This window comes from Colletes latitarsis, chromosome 14, assembly GCF_051014445.1.
Source record: "Colletes latitarsis isolate SP2378_abdomen chromosome 14, iyColLati1, whole genome shotgun sequence".
Taxonomy (NCBI): Eukaryota; Metazoa; Arthropoda; class Insecta; order Hymenoptera; family Colletidae; genus Colletes; species Colletes latitarsis.
The window spans coordinates 22,573,604-22,595,743 of NC_135147.1; the positions used below are offsets into that span (position 1 = coordinate 22,573,604).

Here is a 22,140-nt window from a genome sequence, read left to right on the forward strand (position 1 = left end):
CACCGACTGCACTGACATCTGGAAACAGCTGTTAGTTAACACCCCCAAGCATCATGGCCGCTTCCAGTCTGATGGAGCCGTTGAAAATGACGTTTGTTGGGTAAAACGCGATCAAACAGTGCCTAAATATCATTCATTTGTAAGACAAAAGTAAATATTGTGCACGTGATTCAAAAATATTAGATATTTCTCGTATCAACGGTTTCAAAAATGACTTTCGTATAATTCTTTTTCAATTTGTATGCGAATGTCCTTCCTACGTTACTTGTCTTTTACGGACAGTAATCAGTGTTTTGTTAAGGCATTATTCGAGATAATACGTGCGTTCTATTGTCAGGACATGTTACAATGATGCCGATAAAGGGTAACCAGGATGTGGCGTGTTTTCTTGTCACCAAACACTCGTGGAAGGGGAAGTAAGTGCGCGTTTCTTTTAATCTTCGTGTTGCGTTGAAAGTTTCGTTGATTTTGTATGAATCAGTGTTAACAATTTGTAATTAACTCTATTACAAACAATGGAATTGCATATGTAGTTACACATGGTTTGGAATTTTCTGTTAAACTATTTATAAAATAAAACAACATCATTGTTATAAGATGCACATATATACATGTTTAATTTCTGCAAGATTTAACTTGAGAAATAAAATAATTAACAATATAATTAAATTATTATCGATACTATAACAATATAATAAGAAACAGTTAATCAAAACTTTCATATATTTGTATTCTAATGAAAAGATGTTAGCATCAATATTATGAATAATATTACTAATCTATTCTCAATGTATTTTAATATTAAATAAATCATCATAAAACTACAATGCAGTTTAATATATTGAAAATAATTTTTATGATTTCTTGTCACTTTAAATTTTCTGTTTAATAAGTATCCTTATTATATAGATTAAAATATTTCTGAGCATTCATAAAGTACATGTTATTTATCATAAATTATTACTGTATCCTAAATATTTTATAGAATATTAATCTTGTTCTGTGATATCAATATTAAAGAAAAGTAATATTTATCTCTTATAATATAGGTATAAACGTATTTTTTCGATCGGATCCATGGGTATAACAACATACAATCCCACCACATTAGATGTCACAAACAGATGGGAATATTCTGATTTCATAAGTGTACAGCCAATAAACAGAAATCAATTGGGTTCTCATGAATTTAGTATTACAATGCGCAAAGAACGTAAAGTTGACAATATGAAATTTAGTTCAGAATATAGAGTTCATTTATTAACTGAGGCACTTAAATATAGGAATCAATTTGTTGAGAAACCCAAAGAAATTTTGGTGAGTTATATACTCTTTGTGATATGTTTATACTGATAAGCTTAGAATTGAAACTCAATCTAGGTTGTTATCAGCCTAGCCATATGGCCAGTAATGTCTTGATTAAAATGTTCTGTATAGCATTGCAATTGAATAAAGTTTAACCGTTTGAGTACGAGAAGTCTTTAAAAAAAACACGATCGAAAAAAGCCGAACAGCGCAATAGCGCTTTCTGAATGAAATGCGGAAAGATCCAAGCGGCGCGATAGCGCTTGTCTTAATCTATGTTTGCTATTATTATTATATTTTTAATTTGTAACTTATTATTTTATGAAATACGTATATATATATATATACTATTAATTTATGATAGATAAGAACGAAGTACATAATGTATTACTTGAATTATTTATATACAAAAAAGTAGCAATGCGACATGCATCTGAAAAGTTGAGCGCGCTTCATCGCGCGCATTGTTGAAATGCGCTGGGTTTTTTCGACGTGAAATCTGAAGAGTGCGAAAACGGGACTCAAACGGTTAAATAGTTACTTCGAAATAAATTATTGAACGAATATTATGATTTTAATTTATTAAGTAATTTAATATTATTATTTTATTATAATTAAATTATAATATTTTTTTCTTTAATAGAGGTATCAAGCTTACAAGCATCATTGGTCTGATACAAGATTACCAGTTGTATTAGAAGTGACACCATATAGTCTTGACCAATTAGATCCGGCAACTAACATGGTATTAGCCAGTTATTGTTATAAAGATTTTGAAGGGATTGCTACAATGAAAGATTATCCTAATGGATTTGTAATTGTGTGCGGTGGATTTGGACGTTTACACCTATTTGCTTCCCAACATATGGAAGAAATTAAGAAAAAGCTGCTTGAATCAGCTATGAACAATTTAGGTATCAGCATAAAAGTTTTGAAAGAACCAATCAAACTAGACGATTTCGTTGCTCAAAGATTGGGCAAGTTTAGTGGAGATGAACATATAACAAGTGTATCAGAATTCACTGTTCATAAATACTCATCTAGGCACATAGATCCTCAGAGAAGAACTCTTTGTCTTTCGGATACTTGTTTATTGGAGAGAGATCCTCAGACATATAATGTTTGTACTCTTAGACCTTTATCAGATATATTTGCTTTGGTCCGCGATAACGAAAATCCACAACTATTTACTATACAATACCTTAATGGTCAAACACGCAGTTACACTGCAACAGATAGAGATTCCTTATTAGCATCTTTATTGGATGGTGTTAGAGCATCTGGTAACAGAGATGTTCATGTCAGAATGTATCCTGTAAATAGAGGAAAAAGACTTGGACCTCTGAATTTACCTGTTGATGAAGAAGTTGAAACATCTCATCTTAAATTTCTTCAGCAAACACCCACTGGACGTACTTTTGCTGAAATTTTGGAAAGATTTAATGCAAATATTCCCTATAGCGGTCTGAATTATTCTGTGACCCAAGATGTAAGATTAATTAAATGTACAGTAGCGCCCACTTAAGTGTCCGCGGTTATCTCCATCAATTCTTGGAAGCCAAGCGGCTTCGAACGTCGAGCGTGTCGAGCGTAACTTGACGCCGATCGTTATCGATACATTGTATATATGGTTTCGGGTGCCAGCTATTGTATCTCACTCACACTTATTCTCTTTCCTTATTTCCGTTGAATTTTGAGAAGTAACCATGCCCACTTAAACAACCACGGCTGGTCCTGATCGCGGACACTTAAGTGGGCACTACTGTATTTAATGCTATACATATATGTACGTATGTATGTTACATGTAGTGTTAAAACCTTGTATTTGTTCTTATATGAATGTGTATATTGGTACAGTACATTGAAGCGGTGATGATTCACAAAAATTGACATAAATATATTTATTAAACATGCTAATCAAATTCAATTATGATCTAATAAATGATGAAAAAGTTAAATCTATACTACATGTACAAAATGATTTCTAATAAAGCGTTTTTCATAATATACTTCATCTTTAAAGATTATTTCATTATTACTCTTTTCATATAGTATTCTCGAGAATTATTCAATTTAAAAGTAGATTATAACTATTTATATTAATAAATAGATTGCACAACAAACTACACGTATATTTTCTCTTTTTGTCCAGGATGTTATACCGCTTGAATGGACTGTAACTAGAATGCAACTGCAAATAGTTCATACAGTGAATAACTACTTGCAGGGTCTTTTTACTGAAAATAAAGATAAACTTATTCTTGGAGCTTTATATACATTGGTCAGTAAAGATTTGGAAACAAACAGTGAAATAGAAGTACAATTCCATGCTATAAGAAGATTGGTTGCTAGTAAAATTGGTTTCACTGCATTTACAACTCTTCCTGGATTCAGGGAAGCTATTGGACACAAAGTTGTAAAAGCTTTAAATAGGCAAAATTGTGGTATAACACAAGCTGCTATAGATTGTATTTGTGCCCTTATGCAGCCAATGCACGATGATTGTGATTTAAGACAAGAACAGTTAAATAAAAGTAGTCTTCTCAGCAGTAATAAATTCTTGGAAAGTTTACTTGATATGTGGATTAACCATATTGTAAGTGTTAAAATCCTACATTTGTCGTTTTTCTTTTTGGAAGTACTTTTTTGTATAGATTAATCATATTAATTTGCCCTCCGGCGGGCGCGCCCGTGTACAGAGTACACAACTTAGTTCCGCGACTTAATCTTCCGCCAAAAATTTTTTCACCGTTATCGGATCGACTTCGGACCTTTTCCTATTCCTCATTTGAAGGTTTTTCTATTTATTTGACCCAAAAGTTAAAATTTCATAATATTAACGCCGCGTGTGCGGACTACGAAAAAAGGCGCTCGTCTTACGATAAAAAGCGCGCCTGTCGGAGGGTTAATATTTTTAAATAACTGTTTACCTATCTGTAAAACAATACTATTATATTTTTTTTAATATTTCAGAATCATAGTACAGGTGCTCTGGTAGTTTCTGCCATGCTTGACCTTTTGACTTTTGCTCTATGTGTACCATACAGTGAAACAACTGATGGTAAACATTTCGACAACCTTTTAGAAATGGTTGCTGCAAGAGGCAGGTCACTTTTTAAATTATTCCAGCATCCATCACTAGCTATTGTTAAAGGTGCTGGCTTGATAATGAGGGCAATTATTGAAGAGGGTGCAGCAGAGATTGCAGCAAAAATGCAAGAACTTGCACTTGCTGAGGGAGCTTTGCCAAGACACCTGTTAAATAGTCTTTTTACTCTTGGTACTGATGGTAGACTGTTAACACATAGACAGTTGTGTAGACATCTCGTAGGACTTTGGGTTACAGGACATCCTACAGCTATGGGTCTATTGAAAAGGATCATGGTAAATTATTATTGACTGAAGTTATATTATTTTCATTTAATTACAAAAATGAAAATATCTAAGTTTGTATTCATTGTGCATTTGTACAGCCTGTTGGTTTATTAAATTACTTAGACTCTGACGAAAAAGTCCCCGATTCATTTCTTGAAAAAGAAAGATTAAATAATCGTGACAATTTAAAGATAGCAATAGATCATGCATCGAAAAACAAAAAAAGTCCACAGTGGATTGCTATCGAACGCCAAATGCGTATGGTTGAAAAACATGTTGAGCATGCTCTTCAGCATTGGGGAGCCAGAATTGGCATTGAGCGTAAAGAGAAAATTAAAGAACGTCCAATAGTATTAAGAAAACGCAGAGAGAGAATCAAATCAGAAGCAAACTGGAATTTGTTTTATTATAAATTCAATCAGGATCATTCACTGCCGAATTTAATTTGGAACCATAAAACACGAGAGGAATTGAAAACAGCACTTGAAAACGAGATTCGTGCATTCAGTTCTGATAAAGATTTAGCAGGTGGAACTCTAATTGCCTGGAACCATAGGGAATTTGAAGTACAGTATCAGTGCCTGTCAGATGAAGTGAAGATTGGCGATTATTACTTAAGGCTTTTGTTGGAAAAAGATAGTCCAGACAGTCCCATAAGAAAATCGTATGTGTTACAATTTTAATTTCTTTTCTAGTATAATAAAACGTTCTGTAAATAATTATAGTGCTACTTTTACTTGTTCAATTTATCTCTAATATTATTTTGTGCATGTTAAGTAACGAATTATTACTTTCATCATAGGTATGAATTTTTTAACGACTTGTACCATAGATTCATATTAACAACAAAAGTTGAAATGAAGTGCCTTTGCTTGCAAGCAATGACTATAGTATATGATCGATATTACGAAGATATTGGTCCATTTTCGGACACAAAATATATTGTAGGAATGCTGGAACGTTGTACGGACAGAATGGAACGTGATAGACTAGTCATGTTTATAAATAAACTCATATTACACAGAAGGAATGTGAAGGATATAATGGATCAAAATGGAGTGCGCGCATTAGTGGATCTGTTGACATTAGCTCATTTACATACATCTCGAGCAGTTGTACCTACACAAACTAATGTGATAGAAGCAGGACCACAGCAGCAACAAGTTATGGAGAAAGAATGGTACTATAATGATGGAGATCAACGAAAAGGACCTATAAGCTTGAAAGATTTAAAAGAGCTGTATCAGACAAATCAAATTTCATACAAAACAAAAGTTTGGGCACCAGGATTAGATGGATGGCGTATGGTTTCACAAGTTCCACAATTAAAATGGACGTTAGTTGCGAAAGGAGTATCAGTAATAAATGAAAGTGAATTGGCAACTTTAATTCTAAATATTTTAATCAAAATGTGCGAATATTTTCCAAGTAGGGATGTTGATGACGCGGTAATCAGACCCCTACCGCGAATGAAGCGGTTGTTATCTGATCTTCAGTGCCTACCTCATATTGTTCAACTTTTATTAACTTTCGACCCAGTTTTAGTTGAGAAAGTAGCTACTTTATTATGTGAAATAATGCGGGATAATGCAGATGTTTCAAAAATTTATCTTACTGGTGTCTTCTACTTCATATTAATGTATACTGGTTCTAATGTTTTACCAGTAGCAAGATTTTTACAAACAACACACACAAAACAAGCTTTTAGAAGCGATGATGTAAGTATGCTCGAAAACACACATTTCTATCACTTACGAAATAAAACAGTGTTATCATGTAACTTTTTTTGATACATATATAAAAGCACAATACTAAATTTCACGTGAACGTTTCGATCATTTGTGTTTTCGATCTTCTTCAGTACAATAAGTTTTGTTATACTACTTAAATAAAAACAAAAAATAATATGATAGTATAAAAAAGACGAATATAAACATATATTAAACTACGCTCGCTCAACTATTTTTTATTGGATTGATTTTCTATGATACAATTTTTTGTAGAATGTAACTCCCGATATTATGCAGCGAAGTATTCTTGGGCAACTTTTACCCGATGCAATGGTTAGTTATTTAGAAAATCACGGCGCGGAGAAATTTGCGCAAATATTTCTCGGAGATTTCGATACGCCCGAAGCTATTTGGAATGCCGAGATGAGAAGAATGCTTATTGAAAAAATAGCAACACATATCGCAGATTTCTCTCCAAAATTAAGAAGTCATACTATGGCTAGGTATCAATATATTGCTATACCTGCAATAAGGTATCCACAATTAGAAAAGGAATTATTCTGTCAAATATTTTATTTGCGGCACCTTTGCGATACTGTAAGATTTCCACAATGGCCTATTCCTGAACCTGTGAGTCAATAAGAAACGAATATACTTCGAAATATATCTCTATAAATTTCTAAAACACATTTGACATAGTAACATGTAATATTTAGGTGCGGTTATTAAAAGACGTACTAGACACATGGAAAAAAGAAGTAGAGAAAAAACCACCACTGATGACAGTGGATGAAGCCTATAAAGTCCTCCACTTGGCTAGTGGAAAGCAACACAATGAAGCTGAAGTTAGAAAATCTTATTATAAGCTTGCACAAATGTATCATCCTGATAAAAATCCACAAGGCAGAGTAAGTTATTGTATAATTCCTATTAATATAAAAAATTGAAATGTATATCTCACGGAAATATAATTTTATTTATAGGATAAATTTGAGGCTGTCAATCAAGCATATGAATTTTTGTGTAGTCGAAGTTGTTGGTCTACCGACGGTCCAAACCCTGATAATATAGTGCTCATCTTAAGAACACAAAGCATTCTTTTTCATAGATATTCCGATGAACTTCAACCTTATAAATATGCAGGATATCCGCAATTAATCAAAACAATCAAATTAGAAACGGATGACGAACAATTATTTTCAAAATCCGCACCACTACTAGCTGCTGCTAGCGAACTTGCATATCATACAGTACACTGTTCTGCTTTGAATGCAGAGGAGCTTCGCAGAGAAGGGGGATTAGATATTCTGTTAGAGGCTTATACACGATGTGTTTCCGTTTTAAATAAATCTAGTAAGCATGGTGATGTAGCAGTACAAGTCTGCATGCATATTACTAGGTGTTTCTCAGTTGCTGGATCGTTTAGAGGTTGTAAAGACAGAATTATTGAACTACCACAATTAGTTAAAGATCTTTGTAGAATATTACATTTCAAGGTTAGTTATTATATTTAATATGAATTTAATTTTAATTTAATATTTCAAATTAAATTGACTTATACATATTTCTATTATTATTAAAATTATGTAAATCTTTAAGTCACTAAAAAATTTTGAATTAATGAAACATTACAAGTACATATTAAACTACCCTTTTTACAGCATTTAACAAAGTTATGCTCAGTGACCACAGAATGTATTTCTTCTCTTGCTACGGACAGCGTGTTGCAAATGCAATTGTTACAATCTGGAGCTTTATGGCATTTATTGCTGTTTATGTTTAATTATGATTATACATTGGAAGAAGGTGGCGTTGAAAGAAATCAGGATGAAAATCGTCAAGAAGTGGCCAATAATTTAGCTAAATTAGCAGTTCGAGCTTGTGTTAGATTAGGCGGTTACATGACTGAAGAAAACGAAACACCTATCAATCCTGTCACAGTTGCTGCCCTAGAAAGTTTATTAACGCCTTATCTTGCCCGTCAACTTGCGAAAAATAAACCGGAGGAGATATTGAAAATCCTAAACTCAAATTGCTCAAATCCATATTTAATTTGGGATAATGGGACGAGAGCAGAATTGAATGAATATTTGGAAGCTAAACGGCAAGAAAGATTAAATGGCAGTGACAGTTTTGAGCACGATTTTAGTGACTTTAAGTACAGCGTTCACGCTGATGAACTTATTATTGGAGAGATATTTGTAAAAATATACAATGAACAACCTGTATTTCCCATAGAGGTAATGTATTTTCTTTTCCTTAAAAAAAGTACTGCGTTTAAATGTACATCTTGTTAATGAAAAGAAACATATATTTATACTTTAAAAAATTAATATATTACAGAATCCTAAAAGTTTTACAATCAACTTACTTGACTTTTTATCTGGATCGTGGGAATACTTAACATCAGTGGGAAATGTAGCGCTAGTTAAAAAAGATCAAGAAAAATTAGATCATATTGCTATGTCTCTAGAAGCGTTAAGAAATGTGATTAAAAATAATCCGGGAATAGAATTACAATGTATAGGACATTTTAGATTATTATTTGGACTTTTAAGTTGCAACAATTTCAAGTTAATTCAAAAAAGCGCACTTGAAGTAATTAACAATGTTACAAAAAATCAAGAATGTGTGGATGATATTGCAGCAAATGAAGTTATAGTACATTTGTTATTGGTTTTAAATACTTTAAAGGAGAGTCAGCTTCTTATACTAGAAACTTTATATGCTCTAATGAGCTCGACAAAAATCGTCAAAGATGCACTGTCTAAAGGTACGTGAATATAAATTTTACGATCGCTTGCTTATTGTGTATTATCTCCTTACAACAAAAGTTATGTGCATTTATAGGAGCTGTTGTGTACGTTCTCGATCTATTTTGTAATTCGAATAATACTCAAATACGCGAGGCTGCTGCAGAAATGCTTGGTAAAATGTCATCTGACAAGTTAGCTGGGCCAAAAGTGAAATTGGATTTATCTAAATTTTTACCTAGATTATTTAGCGAAGCGATACGTGATGCTCCTAAACAGTGTGTACATATGTTTGAAACAAAACATGAAAATCCTGAATTAATTTGGGACGACAATGCCAAAGCTAGAGCTTCTAGGATTGTGGCTGAATTAAAAGAGGAGTATGTAAACGTTATTTTAAAATATCACCAACACTATTCCACATATTTTATTGGTTTTACAGCAGTGCATAATTTTTTCTAGATATTATGCATTGCAGAGGAGAAATCCGAATGCAATATTGAAGTTACCTGATACTCAAAGTAATATTGATATCGCAACAAATGAACCTGTAGTGGGCGGTGTATATCTCAGATTATTTATAGCCAGTCCTGCATGGGCTTTGAGGAAACCTAAAGAATTTTTAAGCGAACTTCTGGATACAACGTTAACATTTATGTCCAAGGAAAAAACTGATGTAAGTGTAAGATTGGTATTTAATTTGTCACAAATAAGAAATATGTCTACTTTTCAATAGTATTTAATCGTTTTCAAATTGAAATCTTATTTTATAATGTTTTATTAAATAGCCGGATATGTTAGAATTAACAACTCAAGCACTAGTATGTCTACTTCAAGCACAACCAAGTTTAGCAGACCAAGTTCCATCATTAGGCCATATACCTAGACTTTGCCGACAAATGGCAATGCAAAATAATCAACCATCTGTATATAAAACTGCAATATTAATACTTCATCAATTAGCAACGAGCGAAGTAAGTTCAACAACATTCTTTATATCAAATATCTGATAATATCTGCTAAAATTTATGCAAACTGTATCACTTCTTTCAGACTTGTATATCGTCAATTTGTCAAACGGAATGTATAAGCCCATTAAAACATGCTATGCAATCTAGGCGTGATATGATAGCGATAGCGTGCGAAACGTTAAATAGATTATTTTCGACTAATGAAGATAGACTTATAAAACAGGTGAGTTATCATATTGTCCTTTTTTGTGATTTTGTAAATTAATCGGAAATGCGATTACTCCGCGAAATTAATTTATCAACACGGTAATCGAGAGTTAGCTGTAGTAAAGGTAAATGTATTGCCCTTATTTCGGACTATATGATCTAGGCTTTGGATGCTGAAATGGTACCTTATCTATTGAATATATTGGACGGACGATTAGATATTATTGAAAATCCGGCAACAACCAAAGCTCAAATAGTTAAAGCTTTGAAAGCTATGACTAGAAGTTTGTTGTTAGGGGAAAAAGTAAATGCTATACTGGAAAAGTCAAGTGTGTGGGCAGAATACAAAGATCAGCGACATGATCTGTTCATTTCTAATACTAACAATTCTGGTTATCTTACTGGTAAGATATGCATATAATATATCGAACGTGCTATTGTATGTAAAATATTTAAACATAAATTGTGCATTACATAGCTGGGACACCGGTGTCTGCTGGTTATTTAACGGCTGGTCCAAGTAGCACTCTAACCACTGGCCCACCACCAGTTGACAAAGAAGATACTTTAATTAACAGGAATGATAGTATCTGATATAGGTAGCATTGCAAGTAAAAACGAGGGGCAGTAAAAATACTAATCCTGAAATTCCTATCGGTAGATCCTACCGATATAAAGACTACATTGCCTGTGATTTTCGGCTCCTTAAAATAAGGAATTTATCAATCGAATAATGTTTTTGTTAAATTTACATTTATATTAAAATTATTATGATATATATATAATGATACTCTTTATTATGCTGTATAGGCAAATTATATAATTACGTAAGTAATATCATTCTTTACAGCGGTGTTAGCGTGTGGCAAAAGATAGTATTCAATGAAAGTCTATTATTAAATAAATTTTTCTAGAAAAATTTCTTTAAAAAGAATTTTTCTTGTCGAAACTAAAGTTTTGTAAAGAAAAATTTTAGTTTGTATTTAGCAAATCTTGTAACACAAGTTTTCATATTTATTACAAAACAGAATTTACGTTGTTTAGAGAATTCGTTAATATCATACAAGAGGTTAGATTCATCCATCAAAGTAATAATGTGAAGAAAAAACATGGGTCCTTTGAAAATCTGAAGAAACATTTGCAGCTTGTTGAAATTAAAAATACGAGAAAAATAATATACGTATTATACAAAAATTTATACGTAGTGTAACAATTTTCTCTGTGATAGCATATGAATTTTGAAGAGAATATTGTAGAAAATACATGTATAAATTATTTTTATTGCAAAGGAAACATGTTTTCAGAAACTCACATTCTTAGTAAACAGAGGAATAATGTATGCAATATTTATCATTATTGCTGTATTCAAGTGTGATTAGTACTCCTTGCAAGATTTTTAAAGATTGTATTATATGTATTTTAAATACCTATAAATGAAAACAGTACCTATTTGGTCCAAATTTCAAATGTTCTGAGTCCCATATGTCACCGAAATATTATTACCATCGCCATTGCATAAAAGCATTATAGTATACGTCATTTAATAATATACTTTCAGGTGTTAATAGCATTTTTTGATACTGCAAGATGCTTTCACTTTTTAGGTCTAATATAAACAAAAAAATAAAGACTCTGTTTTTTCATATATTCAGAAATACGAAATTTTATAATATAAAATCGATTTGCTGTTGCTTTTTTATAGTGATTTCATGCTAGTTATTTTTCCAACGAATTTTGTAAGGAAACTAAGAATTTACGAGTGTATATTGGATGCCTGCTGATGAATTAATCGATTGTAAAAACATATGTACGTAATCGCAACTGAAAAATCGAATGTATACATTAAACGTGATGTTTAGTCGTTATTTCCGTACAGTATATGTTTTCTATTACTTTTTTTTTTGTTTCTTAAAATGTTTATGTATTATAAGGGTATTTTGTTGTTCATTAATGGTTAAGACCGAAAAAATGATAAATCTTCTCGGTGATATTGAACGAGGATCTATCGAATGGAATAGATTCCATGGGTAGAGAGTTCCTCTTTCTCATATCAGTTTTTAGTATTTTAATGGAGCGATCGATTCCATGATGTTGAACATACGTAGAACTTAGGATACGAAACACGCACTTGCGTTGCACTTGCCATCCATCAATTGTAATACACTTTTGCTACTCTGGATCGAGGAGTCGAGCGGTCCAGGCGCATTAAAGAAAGAACATCGACAGTTCCTTTCGTGACGGTAAACGTACGTGTCTGTTGAACGCACCATATAAATTTCTATATTTACAATTCTAATAAAAAACGGACAACCGAGTTCCTCTTAGGACCCCTTAATTTCCGACTTAGGTCACAGGAATTCGCGTGAATATGATTTTTATTCGTTCACGTGCGCTCGATTCGTCGATCGAATTACTTCGAGAATAAAAAACGTTGAGCAATTAATCAGAAAAAAAAAATTGATCAGTCATGGAATGGAGAAGTAATAGAAAGGAAAAAAACAATCGGCATGGTACCGGTGTGTTGTGTGTAATATTGTTACTGTCAATGAAGTAATCGAGAACAAATACGAGACAGCCTTAGTTATTTTTATGTATTTCCGCCTGAGTTCTTAAGATCGAGAGTAAGATATTGTATATACACACATATATATATATAAAAGAAGTTATACCACAGATTATTGTACGTATAATTAGAAAATAAACGATTTTGCACATGGTACGATGTTCGTATTTATATTGATGTCCCTGTACCTATGAACATTAGATTTCAAACACACGACTATGATACTGATCATCGTGAATAATTTCTTGGATGTTCAGGTATTTATTATCTGAATAATTGGAAAGTATTTTATCCACGCTTTGTTTTAATTGAGTTAACGTAGGTCTACTCTGAGGTCGTGCAGTCCAGCAAGACAACATAATGTTATATCTGGAAAGAATTGTTATGTCAGATCGAATATCTTTTAACACGTTCACTGTCATGTTAATAACGGGTGAGCAATGTTTGCAATTGTAAATTCTAAGCAACTCTTTTAGAGGTATTTTGAGATAATTTGAAAAAAAATAAATTATTATAATGGTTGCCAGGACGCGCAGGACTCGCTAAAAGTCAACGTGTTAAGAAATATTTTATTCTTAAATTTTAAAACAAAGTTGAAATATATTTAACAAATCATTCTTGTGATTTCTCTCCTATTGGTATACAGCCTGGAAAAAATTTTAATGGGAGATTCTAGAGGCCAAAATAAGACGAAAATCAAGAATACCAATTTGTTGATGGTGGCTTCGTTAAGAAGTTATTAACGTTTAAAGTTCCGCCAATACTGAATTTTTTTCTCGGAAGTGAGTAAGATTTCGGGAGTATGTCTATTCACCGAAAATGATTATAATTGACCCCCGCAACCGAAAATAATTTTTCCAGAACGATTTGAAACTTTTCAATTTCGCCGAAAAATTTAGGCACCTACCCTACTACCCCCATTGTCGATTTTTCTTAAAAATTCGTTTTTCATTTTTAGTAATTTTATTTGACACCCTATAGAAAAGTTGTCTAATATTTTTTTGTAGGTATCCATGAGCTCTACTTCAGAAAAAAGTTTCATTGAAATATATTCACAATTGTAGGAGTTATGGCTGTTTGAAAATTGGACCATTTTTATGGGGTTTTTCTCATTTTGCGGGGTCAAGGACCAACTTTTCGAATATTTTTGTGATTTATACATATTCTCCGTCAAAATACGCGTAGTTTGCTTTTTTAAACATTAAAATCGTCCAATCCGTTCAGAAGTTATGATGTTTTAAAGATACGCATGAAAATTCGGACAGATATTTCTGGCCAGAAATTAGATTTTCGGTAAGGAATTTTTTTCTCGAAACTGAGTAGGATTTCGGGGGTATGTCTGTTGACCAAAAATACTTGCAATTGACCCGTGCAACTAAAAATAATTTTTCCAAGACGATTTGAAATTTTTTTTTCCGCCGAAAAATTTCACACCTTCTCGAATTTTTTTCTCGAAACTGAGTAGGATTTCGGGAGTATATCTATTCACCAAAAATTATTGTAATTGACACCTGCATCTAAAAATAATTTTTTTAGAACGATTTGAAAAATTTTTTTTTCGCCGAGAAATTTCACCACCTACCCGAATTTTTTTCTCGAAGGAGGGTAGGATTTCGGGGATATGTGTATTCATCCAAAATGATTGTAATTAACCCCCGCAACCGAAAATAATTTTTCCAAATCGATTTGAAATTTTTTAATTTAATTGTTAATACCTTTTTAACGAAGCCTCCATCAACAAATTGGTATTCTTGATTTTCGTCTTATTTTGGCCTCTAGAATCTCCCATTAAAATTTTTCCCAAGGGTGACCGAACACCCTGTATAAATCTAAATATGTATTTAACTCACAACTCTACGCCACAGCTTGGCGGTCGTTCCATCCTATAACCGGATTTCAAAAGTCCCAAAATTGCGTTATTTGGAATACCAGGGTATGGAACAGCACCCATGGTTACAATTTCCCACAATAAAATACCGAAAGACCACCTGGAGAAAAGAGTAACTATATTACAAAAAAGAAACATATCTGCAGTCCAAACAATTGCCCATTCAAATTGCTAATGTGACTTTAACAAGCACTTACACATGATTTGTCAGAGCAAATTTCAATCGAAATAAAGAATAAAATATTCTATGATTTTAATTCAACAAAGTCTATAAAAATAATTTACACGTCACTATAAGTTGAGTAAAGTTGATGTGTTAATGCTTCGATTGCCATCCACCGCAGAGGTAACTTGCCGTGTCCTTTTTTTCTGTACAAATTTTCTTGGTAAACAGCACGGCTGAGGCCAAAGTCTGAAATTTTTACAACTCCGTCCTCACATACTAATATGTTACGTGCTGCCAAATCACGATGAATTATTCGATTTGAAGACAGGAATTCCTGACAACCAGAAACAAAAAATATTGAAGAAACCCTACAATTTTTAAAAATTTCTGGTTTTAATAAATTAAACCCATGAACATACAATAATTAACATCGGAGTAGCTATATTTTAATGAAACGAAGCGAGCAGAATTTACATTTCAAAATTCAGATTGAGGCATAAAAATATCTGTTCCTTTTTATAATTGGAAAAATTTTCAATTCATTTTTTTCAAGATCATATTTTTCAGTGTTTTAGCTGCTAAGAAAGTAACTTCAAGGAGATTTCGACAGTTAATAAACTAGATGTAAAAGAATATATTTTTTACCATTCCTATAGTGATTTGCCTTGTAAAGTTTAATAAGTCGTTTACTGTAACAGTTTCCGTACATTGTGCTACATCTACAACAGACCAAAAAGCATGATTACAAGAATGAACGATGGATTGAAATATTAGTATTCTTTTTATTAATAATCAAGATATTTAAGTGGACAAAGTTCGCGAGACACATTGTATAAATGTTAATTACCTTCTTGAATATCATATAAACGATTCGCGATTACATTAATGTTTTGATTATTTCGTTCTTTTCCATCTAGTTGACACAAAAACAGATAAAATTATATTCAAACAGATATTTCTTAGTTTATCATATTAAGTAATTTATTGATTGCCAAATAATAAATATCGGATTTACTCGTATAATGTTCACTGTTACCGATAGTGAATGAATCTGCGTCACGTTTGAACCGTTCTCTATGATTAATGGCAACGTTTACCATATTTTGCCAGATCTGAAAATTCATTATAATTACACTTAAAAGTTATCTTATAAGGATCTCGTAGAATTGATTAAAAAAACAATGTTCTTATTACTGCAATAGGTACATATCGTTTCGCCTCAATATTTTAATGTAATATGAAAATATTGTTACCTGTTAAACAAACGAACAAAATAAGACATTACATCTAATAGAAATTTATTAACGACATTTTTACTCAATTTTGATTTACATTATAGTAAAGATAATTATGCTAAAATATTTGCAAACGAAACATAACATTACGATACTCACTGTCCTTAAATAGGTTTGTAGATCTCCTTTGCAACAATATTCCACTACCAGCACTGGTTTGTTATACAAAACACAACAACCGATCAACGATACTATATTTGGATGTTGACCGGCAATTTTCATGATCTTTATTTCTTTATAGAAATTTTGTTCATCTTCTGCGCTTGGGTTATCTATGATGCAAGATTCAGTTTACTCTTTAATACACAATTTTCAAAGTACAATAAAGTAACTGTATTATACAAAATTTATAGAATGAAAAAATCGTCAGTTTAAAGAACATTAATTTTCTATAAAAACTTTTAAAATCTAGTATTATACATACTAATAGCATAACACCTAGTGTTATACTACAAAACAGATCATTCTGTTCATTTCACCTTTGAGCATTTTAACTGCCACGTTGTTGACGTTTCCAAATTCATCACTCAAGGAGCCTAGTTTCACAATTCCATAAGCTCCGCTACCAAGAACACCATAGAGTTTTAACAATTTTGAACGCAATTCGAATTTATCGTGTATAAACGGATAATTTGTCATAATAATGTCAGTCGTGTAATCTTTGTCCAGCAATTTTGTGATAGTTTCTTTGGGTGAATCCTTTGAGTTGAGACTCTGCAAAAATATTTTAATCTAGATCCTGTAATCGCACGGGGCAGCATTATTTTCGTGAAAATTATTGTTTTCTTTTTAATTCTATTTTCTAATTTTTTAATTATGGTAATCAATATCCAAGAAGTATTTGTAACAAATTGTATTTTACACTCACTTCGAACGGCTTAGTTTCTATTGAAAAATGCCTCTTTTTTTGTTTATAGCATTGCAAATAAACCGTACCAACTAATACCATAATTGTGAACAACATAATTACTCCGACGATAAGCACAGGATAGAAAGTGCTTATAGCTGCAATCAAAATAGTGTTGAATCATAATTCGAAATACAGTTACCATTATTGTCGTACTATAAATCGCAATTATAATTATGCATGCTACATTCACTTTTTCACCAGTTGTTACACTACACTATAAAATCTTTCCTTAGAAAGTTCAGATATTTTTTAAAAAACGTTTTTATTTATACATAGTGTTTGTATTATTTTACTAAAATACTAAAAATATTATGTTAAAGTCATGAACCTGTGTGTTCATCGCTGAGATTATTGATGATCGTTGATGGATAGCTTGTTCCTCCCAACGAATCAGCAACAATACTCACTTCATACTGGAATCCTAATTTCACCTTTAAAAAGGATGTCTGGGTTTTATACTGTAAAAAATACAACCATCCGTTTGTTATAATTGAAACATCACGATCAGTGAACTATAACGGTTGGTAGTATATTAGCAAATTTTGGTCAAACACAAAGACTAATTGTAAGCATATCAGAATTAAACGATTTTGCTCACGCCAGGTACGACTTCAATTAGAGGTTCGTATTGCGTTCCTAAATCGACGTGTATTGTGTAATTGTCCGGATTTTTTTCAGGCTTATCCCAGCTAACGTTAAGATCGTACAACTCTCCATAACGGTAAACGTGCGTCGCTTGCAATCCTTTTACATCTTCCGGGTCTAAAATGCATATAAACTCGTATTAAAATAGCTAAATACGTTTACAAATTTTAACAAAAATATTACGTTCTTACCAATTAGTAATTCCATCATTTGAAATAATAATTATTTACATACTCACTGCAAATGGTTAAATCGTTGTTATAATAGTTTAAACAAGTCGGTGTGTACATGGTCATTGATCTGTCAGTACTCATTCTAGTATTATCACTGTTAACCGAAAACATCGTTATTCTGACTTGTCGACTAAACGATAATTGCTTTAGTTCGAACCGAAAATCCGTAATCTGCGAACCAATCAGTGTGATTCGATTAACATTTTCACAACTAGAATTAAATTATTCCTAGCAAAGTTGTCATAAGGCAATTTCTTTTAAATGCTCTATTCGTTAAAATAAAATTATGCTAATGATAAGTATTATTACCATTTTCAAATCATAGTTGACCAAATCGTGTTCTCCAGACCAAACTAAAATGTTGTAATTGCAACTGCGATCTAAAATTGTCACATAAGCTTTGGCGATGTAAAAAAAGAAAGACATGTCTAATTTTTACAGAAAAGTATAATTCAAAATGCATAAAAATGCATACGTGATCTATCTCGTTATTCGCAAACGCGCTGTTATTACCTTCTGCTGGTTCAAAAGTGAAATCTGTTCGTAGAGAACACTTATTTTCCGTCTCCGCTTCTATTTTAAACAATGATATATTTTTCACGGGTAACGGCACGTAATCGGCTGAAAAAAGTGTATAGAATATAGTTAGAGATAGGTAGCTTAAAAATGATTACTCGCAATAAGTGGATCACCTGGATACGTCGAAAACGAACTCGACGTTTCCGGACGCGAAATTCCATCCTTCGTTATTTTATAGAACCGAAATTGGTAATCGGTACCTACGCTCAAATTTGTAAATGTTGCTACATCACCATTTCTCTGCAAAATATATCTACTGTACGACTCTATTGTATTTAATACATTCAAGCTGTATACTTGCACTTCGAGTAATAAATATAAAAGAAATTTTCATTCTTCGTACAATAATTTTTAAAAGTTATTTGCTGAGAAATAAAATCTCAGAAGATAATTCACGAACGTCGTAATAAAAAATTAAATATTATTCACCACTTTCGTAAAGTTCCAAGGATATTCGGAAGTTCTCTGTTCGATGATATACTTTCCAGAATTGAACTTGATTATCATAAAATTGTCACTACTACACTGAAGACTCGTATTAGCTACGGTATCTTCATCCACCTGTGAATAAACTATTAACGAAAGTTTGTTTTATGAAAATTCCTCGACATTTTTATGACAGTAGAGATGACTAAATGAATCAATATGCGCGCAATTATATTTGTAAGCATCGATATCGACACGTTATTATTATATTTGTTTCAACTGGTTCTAACTCATTAGAAAACCCTCACAGCAACGGAAGACAGACAATACCATACTATGTTCATCGTCTAAGATCTCCAAAATAAGTAGAAATAAAGAAAAATGGTTAGACACGTTAGGCAAGTTTTACATATTCAATTGCACGCGTAACAAAGAAATTCTTTTAATTAAGTTTTTCTTTCACAGTTTAATAGTTTCTTTCGTACAAAAGAACGATATTAATTTCTGCGAAACTTTGTTAATTTAGTGAAAAATTTAAACCTACGACCGATTTCGTGTACGTGATCGTTGCAGGCATCTTGGCACACTTCCTGGAAAAATCATATACAACATTATTGTACATTACATTTACCATTTATATCTTCTGTGAAAATCTATTCTTAAATTTGTATGCGATTTGTAAGAAGTTGAAGCAAATAAGTATTTAAAATAAAGTCGCGTTGGATCGTACTTAATTTCAAATTGCATAACACTTGGTTTACCAAATAATGCAATTAAAATTTATTTTGGAACAATATCGTAACTCTTCCAAAAGATATTACCAATACCATGAAGGAGAAATTCAAAGTAAAAATAACTACAAAATCATCTTTCCTCGCCTATAATCCTGTTGAAGAAAAGTACCTGTTATTTGTATGAAAAATCCGTGAAGGTAGCGCAAATAACAATTGCAAATATACAAAGACTTTCGGAAGAAGACTACCGAAAACAATTTCATAATTCCTTGTGAAAGTCAAAGACAAGATTATGCAAACCGTATACCGCACAGCTTATCGTGACCATTTAGAATTTAAATCAAATTCTGAAATTTTACTTCTATACCTACCCTGCCAGTTTCGAGGTCTGAAAAGACATTCACGATGCATCTGTCTATAGAAGCTACAGATGTTCATATAAATAAGAACAATTTGAAATTAATTTTATTTTGTAAGCAATAAAAAAGTCATAGTCAACCCCTTTCTGAAATGTATTGTAAAGAGTAAGATTATTCTTTTGTTTCTTAACTATCGTATCGTAAATCGTACTATTTCTTTCGCGCTTCGAAAACTTTGTTATTATTTAAATAGCAATGGAACAAAACTGATTTTCTATGAGATATATTCGTCAAAGCAAGCGAGTCTGTGAAAATCTGTTATTTATACACAGGTATAATTTACTATTGCTTTATAATATTAAAAGAAGCAATAGTGTTTTATTGTGACAAGTACAGTGTAAATAATTCCAACAAGGCCAGCGATGTTTAGAAGAATACCCGATGTTGCGATACGAAGATGTAAAACGCGTGTAAAAATGAAAAAAGAATTCTTACAACACCTTGTATAGATGTCGAGGTAAGAGTACGGTAATATATTCGTTTATTTATAGATCTCATGGTATAGGTAGAAAGCAGTAAATCATCTACAATATCAAAATCGACGATCTAATTTTATCAGGGTTACTTTTCAATATACCTACATCGTTTTTACTTCGTTTAGTTAAAATAACCGTGGAAAACCGTGGAATACAACAAATCTGACGAAAACCTTGCTAAATTCGAAGATTTTGTCGCTCTTTATTGCCTTCGAGGAATGCTAGCTGCGATTTGATACATTTATTTATGTTAAACGTATTCGAAAGCAGGAAAATCTGATCGTCCGTTGCTACAATTTGTAATGCGTTCCAAACACATTATGGATCTTCCAATTATTCTGAGATCAAACCCGAAGGACAAGGAAATACGCCGTCGTTTTCGAGCAAGTTACTATTAAATTACAAACAGGGATTCTTACAGATTCTTCAACATAAAGTTTCGTTAATATTTTAACTTTATACGCGTACAAATATCTTTCGTATAGCACGATATAAGAATTGGGGGTATCCCGGATAACACAGTACGCGATGAGAATTTTTGAATTTCGTTTTTATAATACATTTGTAAAAGGCACATCGAACACTACTTCACGACTCAGCGAATAAAATTTTATTTTATGACAGTTTTCGGACGTATATTCGGTAACGCGTTTCTGTTTACTTAAACGAGCTTCAACCACGTGGAATATTCGCATTGCAAATTTGTGTCTATTAGCGTATTCTTGTACTCACGTCTAAACAGGCCGTCAAACAGTCGATCAGCAGCGAGGTGTCTTGTACAGAGAACACGCTGCTAAATACTACGCAGATCAACAGAAATTGGTATATCGCATGCATCACTGCGATTCCACTTCTACGTGTATAAATTCACTGATAAATTTTCAAACGTTTCTTGCCTCGAAACGATATTTTAACGACTCAACAATGACAATTTATAATTAAATTCGGCGAAGTAATAACGCTTTAAGTTTCGTTAATTAATAACTACAGATCGATCACTACAGCCTAACAGCAATTCGAAATTAAATCCGCGGAACGCGTCGAGGTCAGTTTTATGTTCTTGTTGGTCACAATCAATTTACTGAAACCGAAGTACTCTCGATCGCAACTTTCGGTGACTACGATCGTGTCCCCTACTATATGTCGTCCATGGTGTGTAAGAAAAGGAAGGACACCACAGACTGAGCTGACTCCGCCTCGACCATTCTTTCGTCCATGTTTTATGTTTGATCGTGGCCGATAGAAAGACGCATGTTTTAGAAAATACCGATTTACACAATGGTTTCTTTACTTGGAATAATTGCATTTATGATGTTTTTATAGACACAGTATATATTTATTTCAGCCTTTTTAACATTGGAATCGACTTCGGTTTTTATGCTTGTATTTCTTATATAGATGCATTGCACCGTTCGCTTTCAGGCTGTTAACCTAATTTGAATTTGGCATTTAACATTTACATACT

The 22,140-nt window shown here is 32.3% G+C and overlaps 2 protein-coding genes across 4 annotated transcripts; one reads left to right on the top strand and one right to left on the bottom strand.

The window, feature by feature from the left end:
* The first annotated feature begins 17 nt into the window (after positions 1 to 17).
* Positions 18 to 13,054, top strand: Rme-8 (receptor mediated endocytosis 8). 3 transcript variants are annotated; one of them, XM_076781597.1, is made up of 19 exons: positions 31 to 150; positions 338 to 416; positions 1,050 to 1,317; positions 1,949 to 2,794; positions 3,458 to 3,901; positions 4,279 to 4,689; positions 4,779 to 5,344; positions 5,483 to 6,398; positions 6,684 to 7,040; positions 7,127 to 7,318; positions 7,394 to 7,906; positions 8,072 to 8,650; positions 8,754 to 9,183; positions 9,261 to 9,543; positions 9,626 to 9,839; positions 9,952 to 10,137; positions 10,217 to 10,357; positions 10,505 to 10,745; positions 10,820 to 13,054. In XM_076781597.1, exons 2-19 carry the CDS (start codon positions 349 to 351, stop codon positions 10,933 to 10,935), a joined length of 6,771 nt encoding a protein of 2,256 aa, XP_076637712.1. In that variant the 5' UTR covers positions 31 to 150; positions 338 to 348; the 3' UTR covers positions 10,936 to 13,054. The 3 variants fall into 3 exon arrangements, with proteins under 3 accessions (XP_076637711.1, XP_076637713.1, XP_076637712.1); XM_076781596.1 differs by having other exon boundaries at positions 18 to 416; XM_076781598.1 differs by having other exon boundaries at positions 18 to 416; positions 3,533 to 3,901.
* LOC143349665 (tyrosine-protein kinase receptor torso-like) lies at positions 12,944 to 21,512 on the bottom strand. The gene is made up of 18 exons (XM_076781074.1): positions 21,408 to 21,512; positions 19,591 to 19,636; positions 19,050 to 19,192; positions 18,734 to 18,860; positions 18,555 to 18,662; positions 18,351 to 18,421; positions 18,047 to 18,212; positions 17,762 to 17,925; positions 17,492 to 17,621; positions 17,122 to 17,258; positions 16,733 to 16,967; positions 16,353 to 16,525; positions 15,974 to 16,070; positions 15,806 to 15,871; positions 15,604 to 15,677; positions 15,078 to 15,292; positions 14,755 to 14,892; positions 12,944 to 13,273 (listed from the first exon to the last, which is right to left on the bottom strand). The coding sequence occupies exons 1-18, from the start codon at positions 21,510 to 21,512 to the stop codon at positions 13,102 to 13,104; spliced, it is 2,367 nt and encodes a 788-aa protein (XP_076637189.1). The 3' UTR covers positions 12,944 to 13,101.
* Between the last annotated feature and the right edge of the window lie 628 nt (positions 21,513 to 22,140).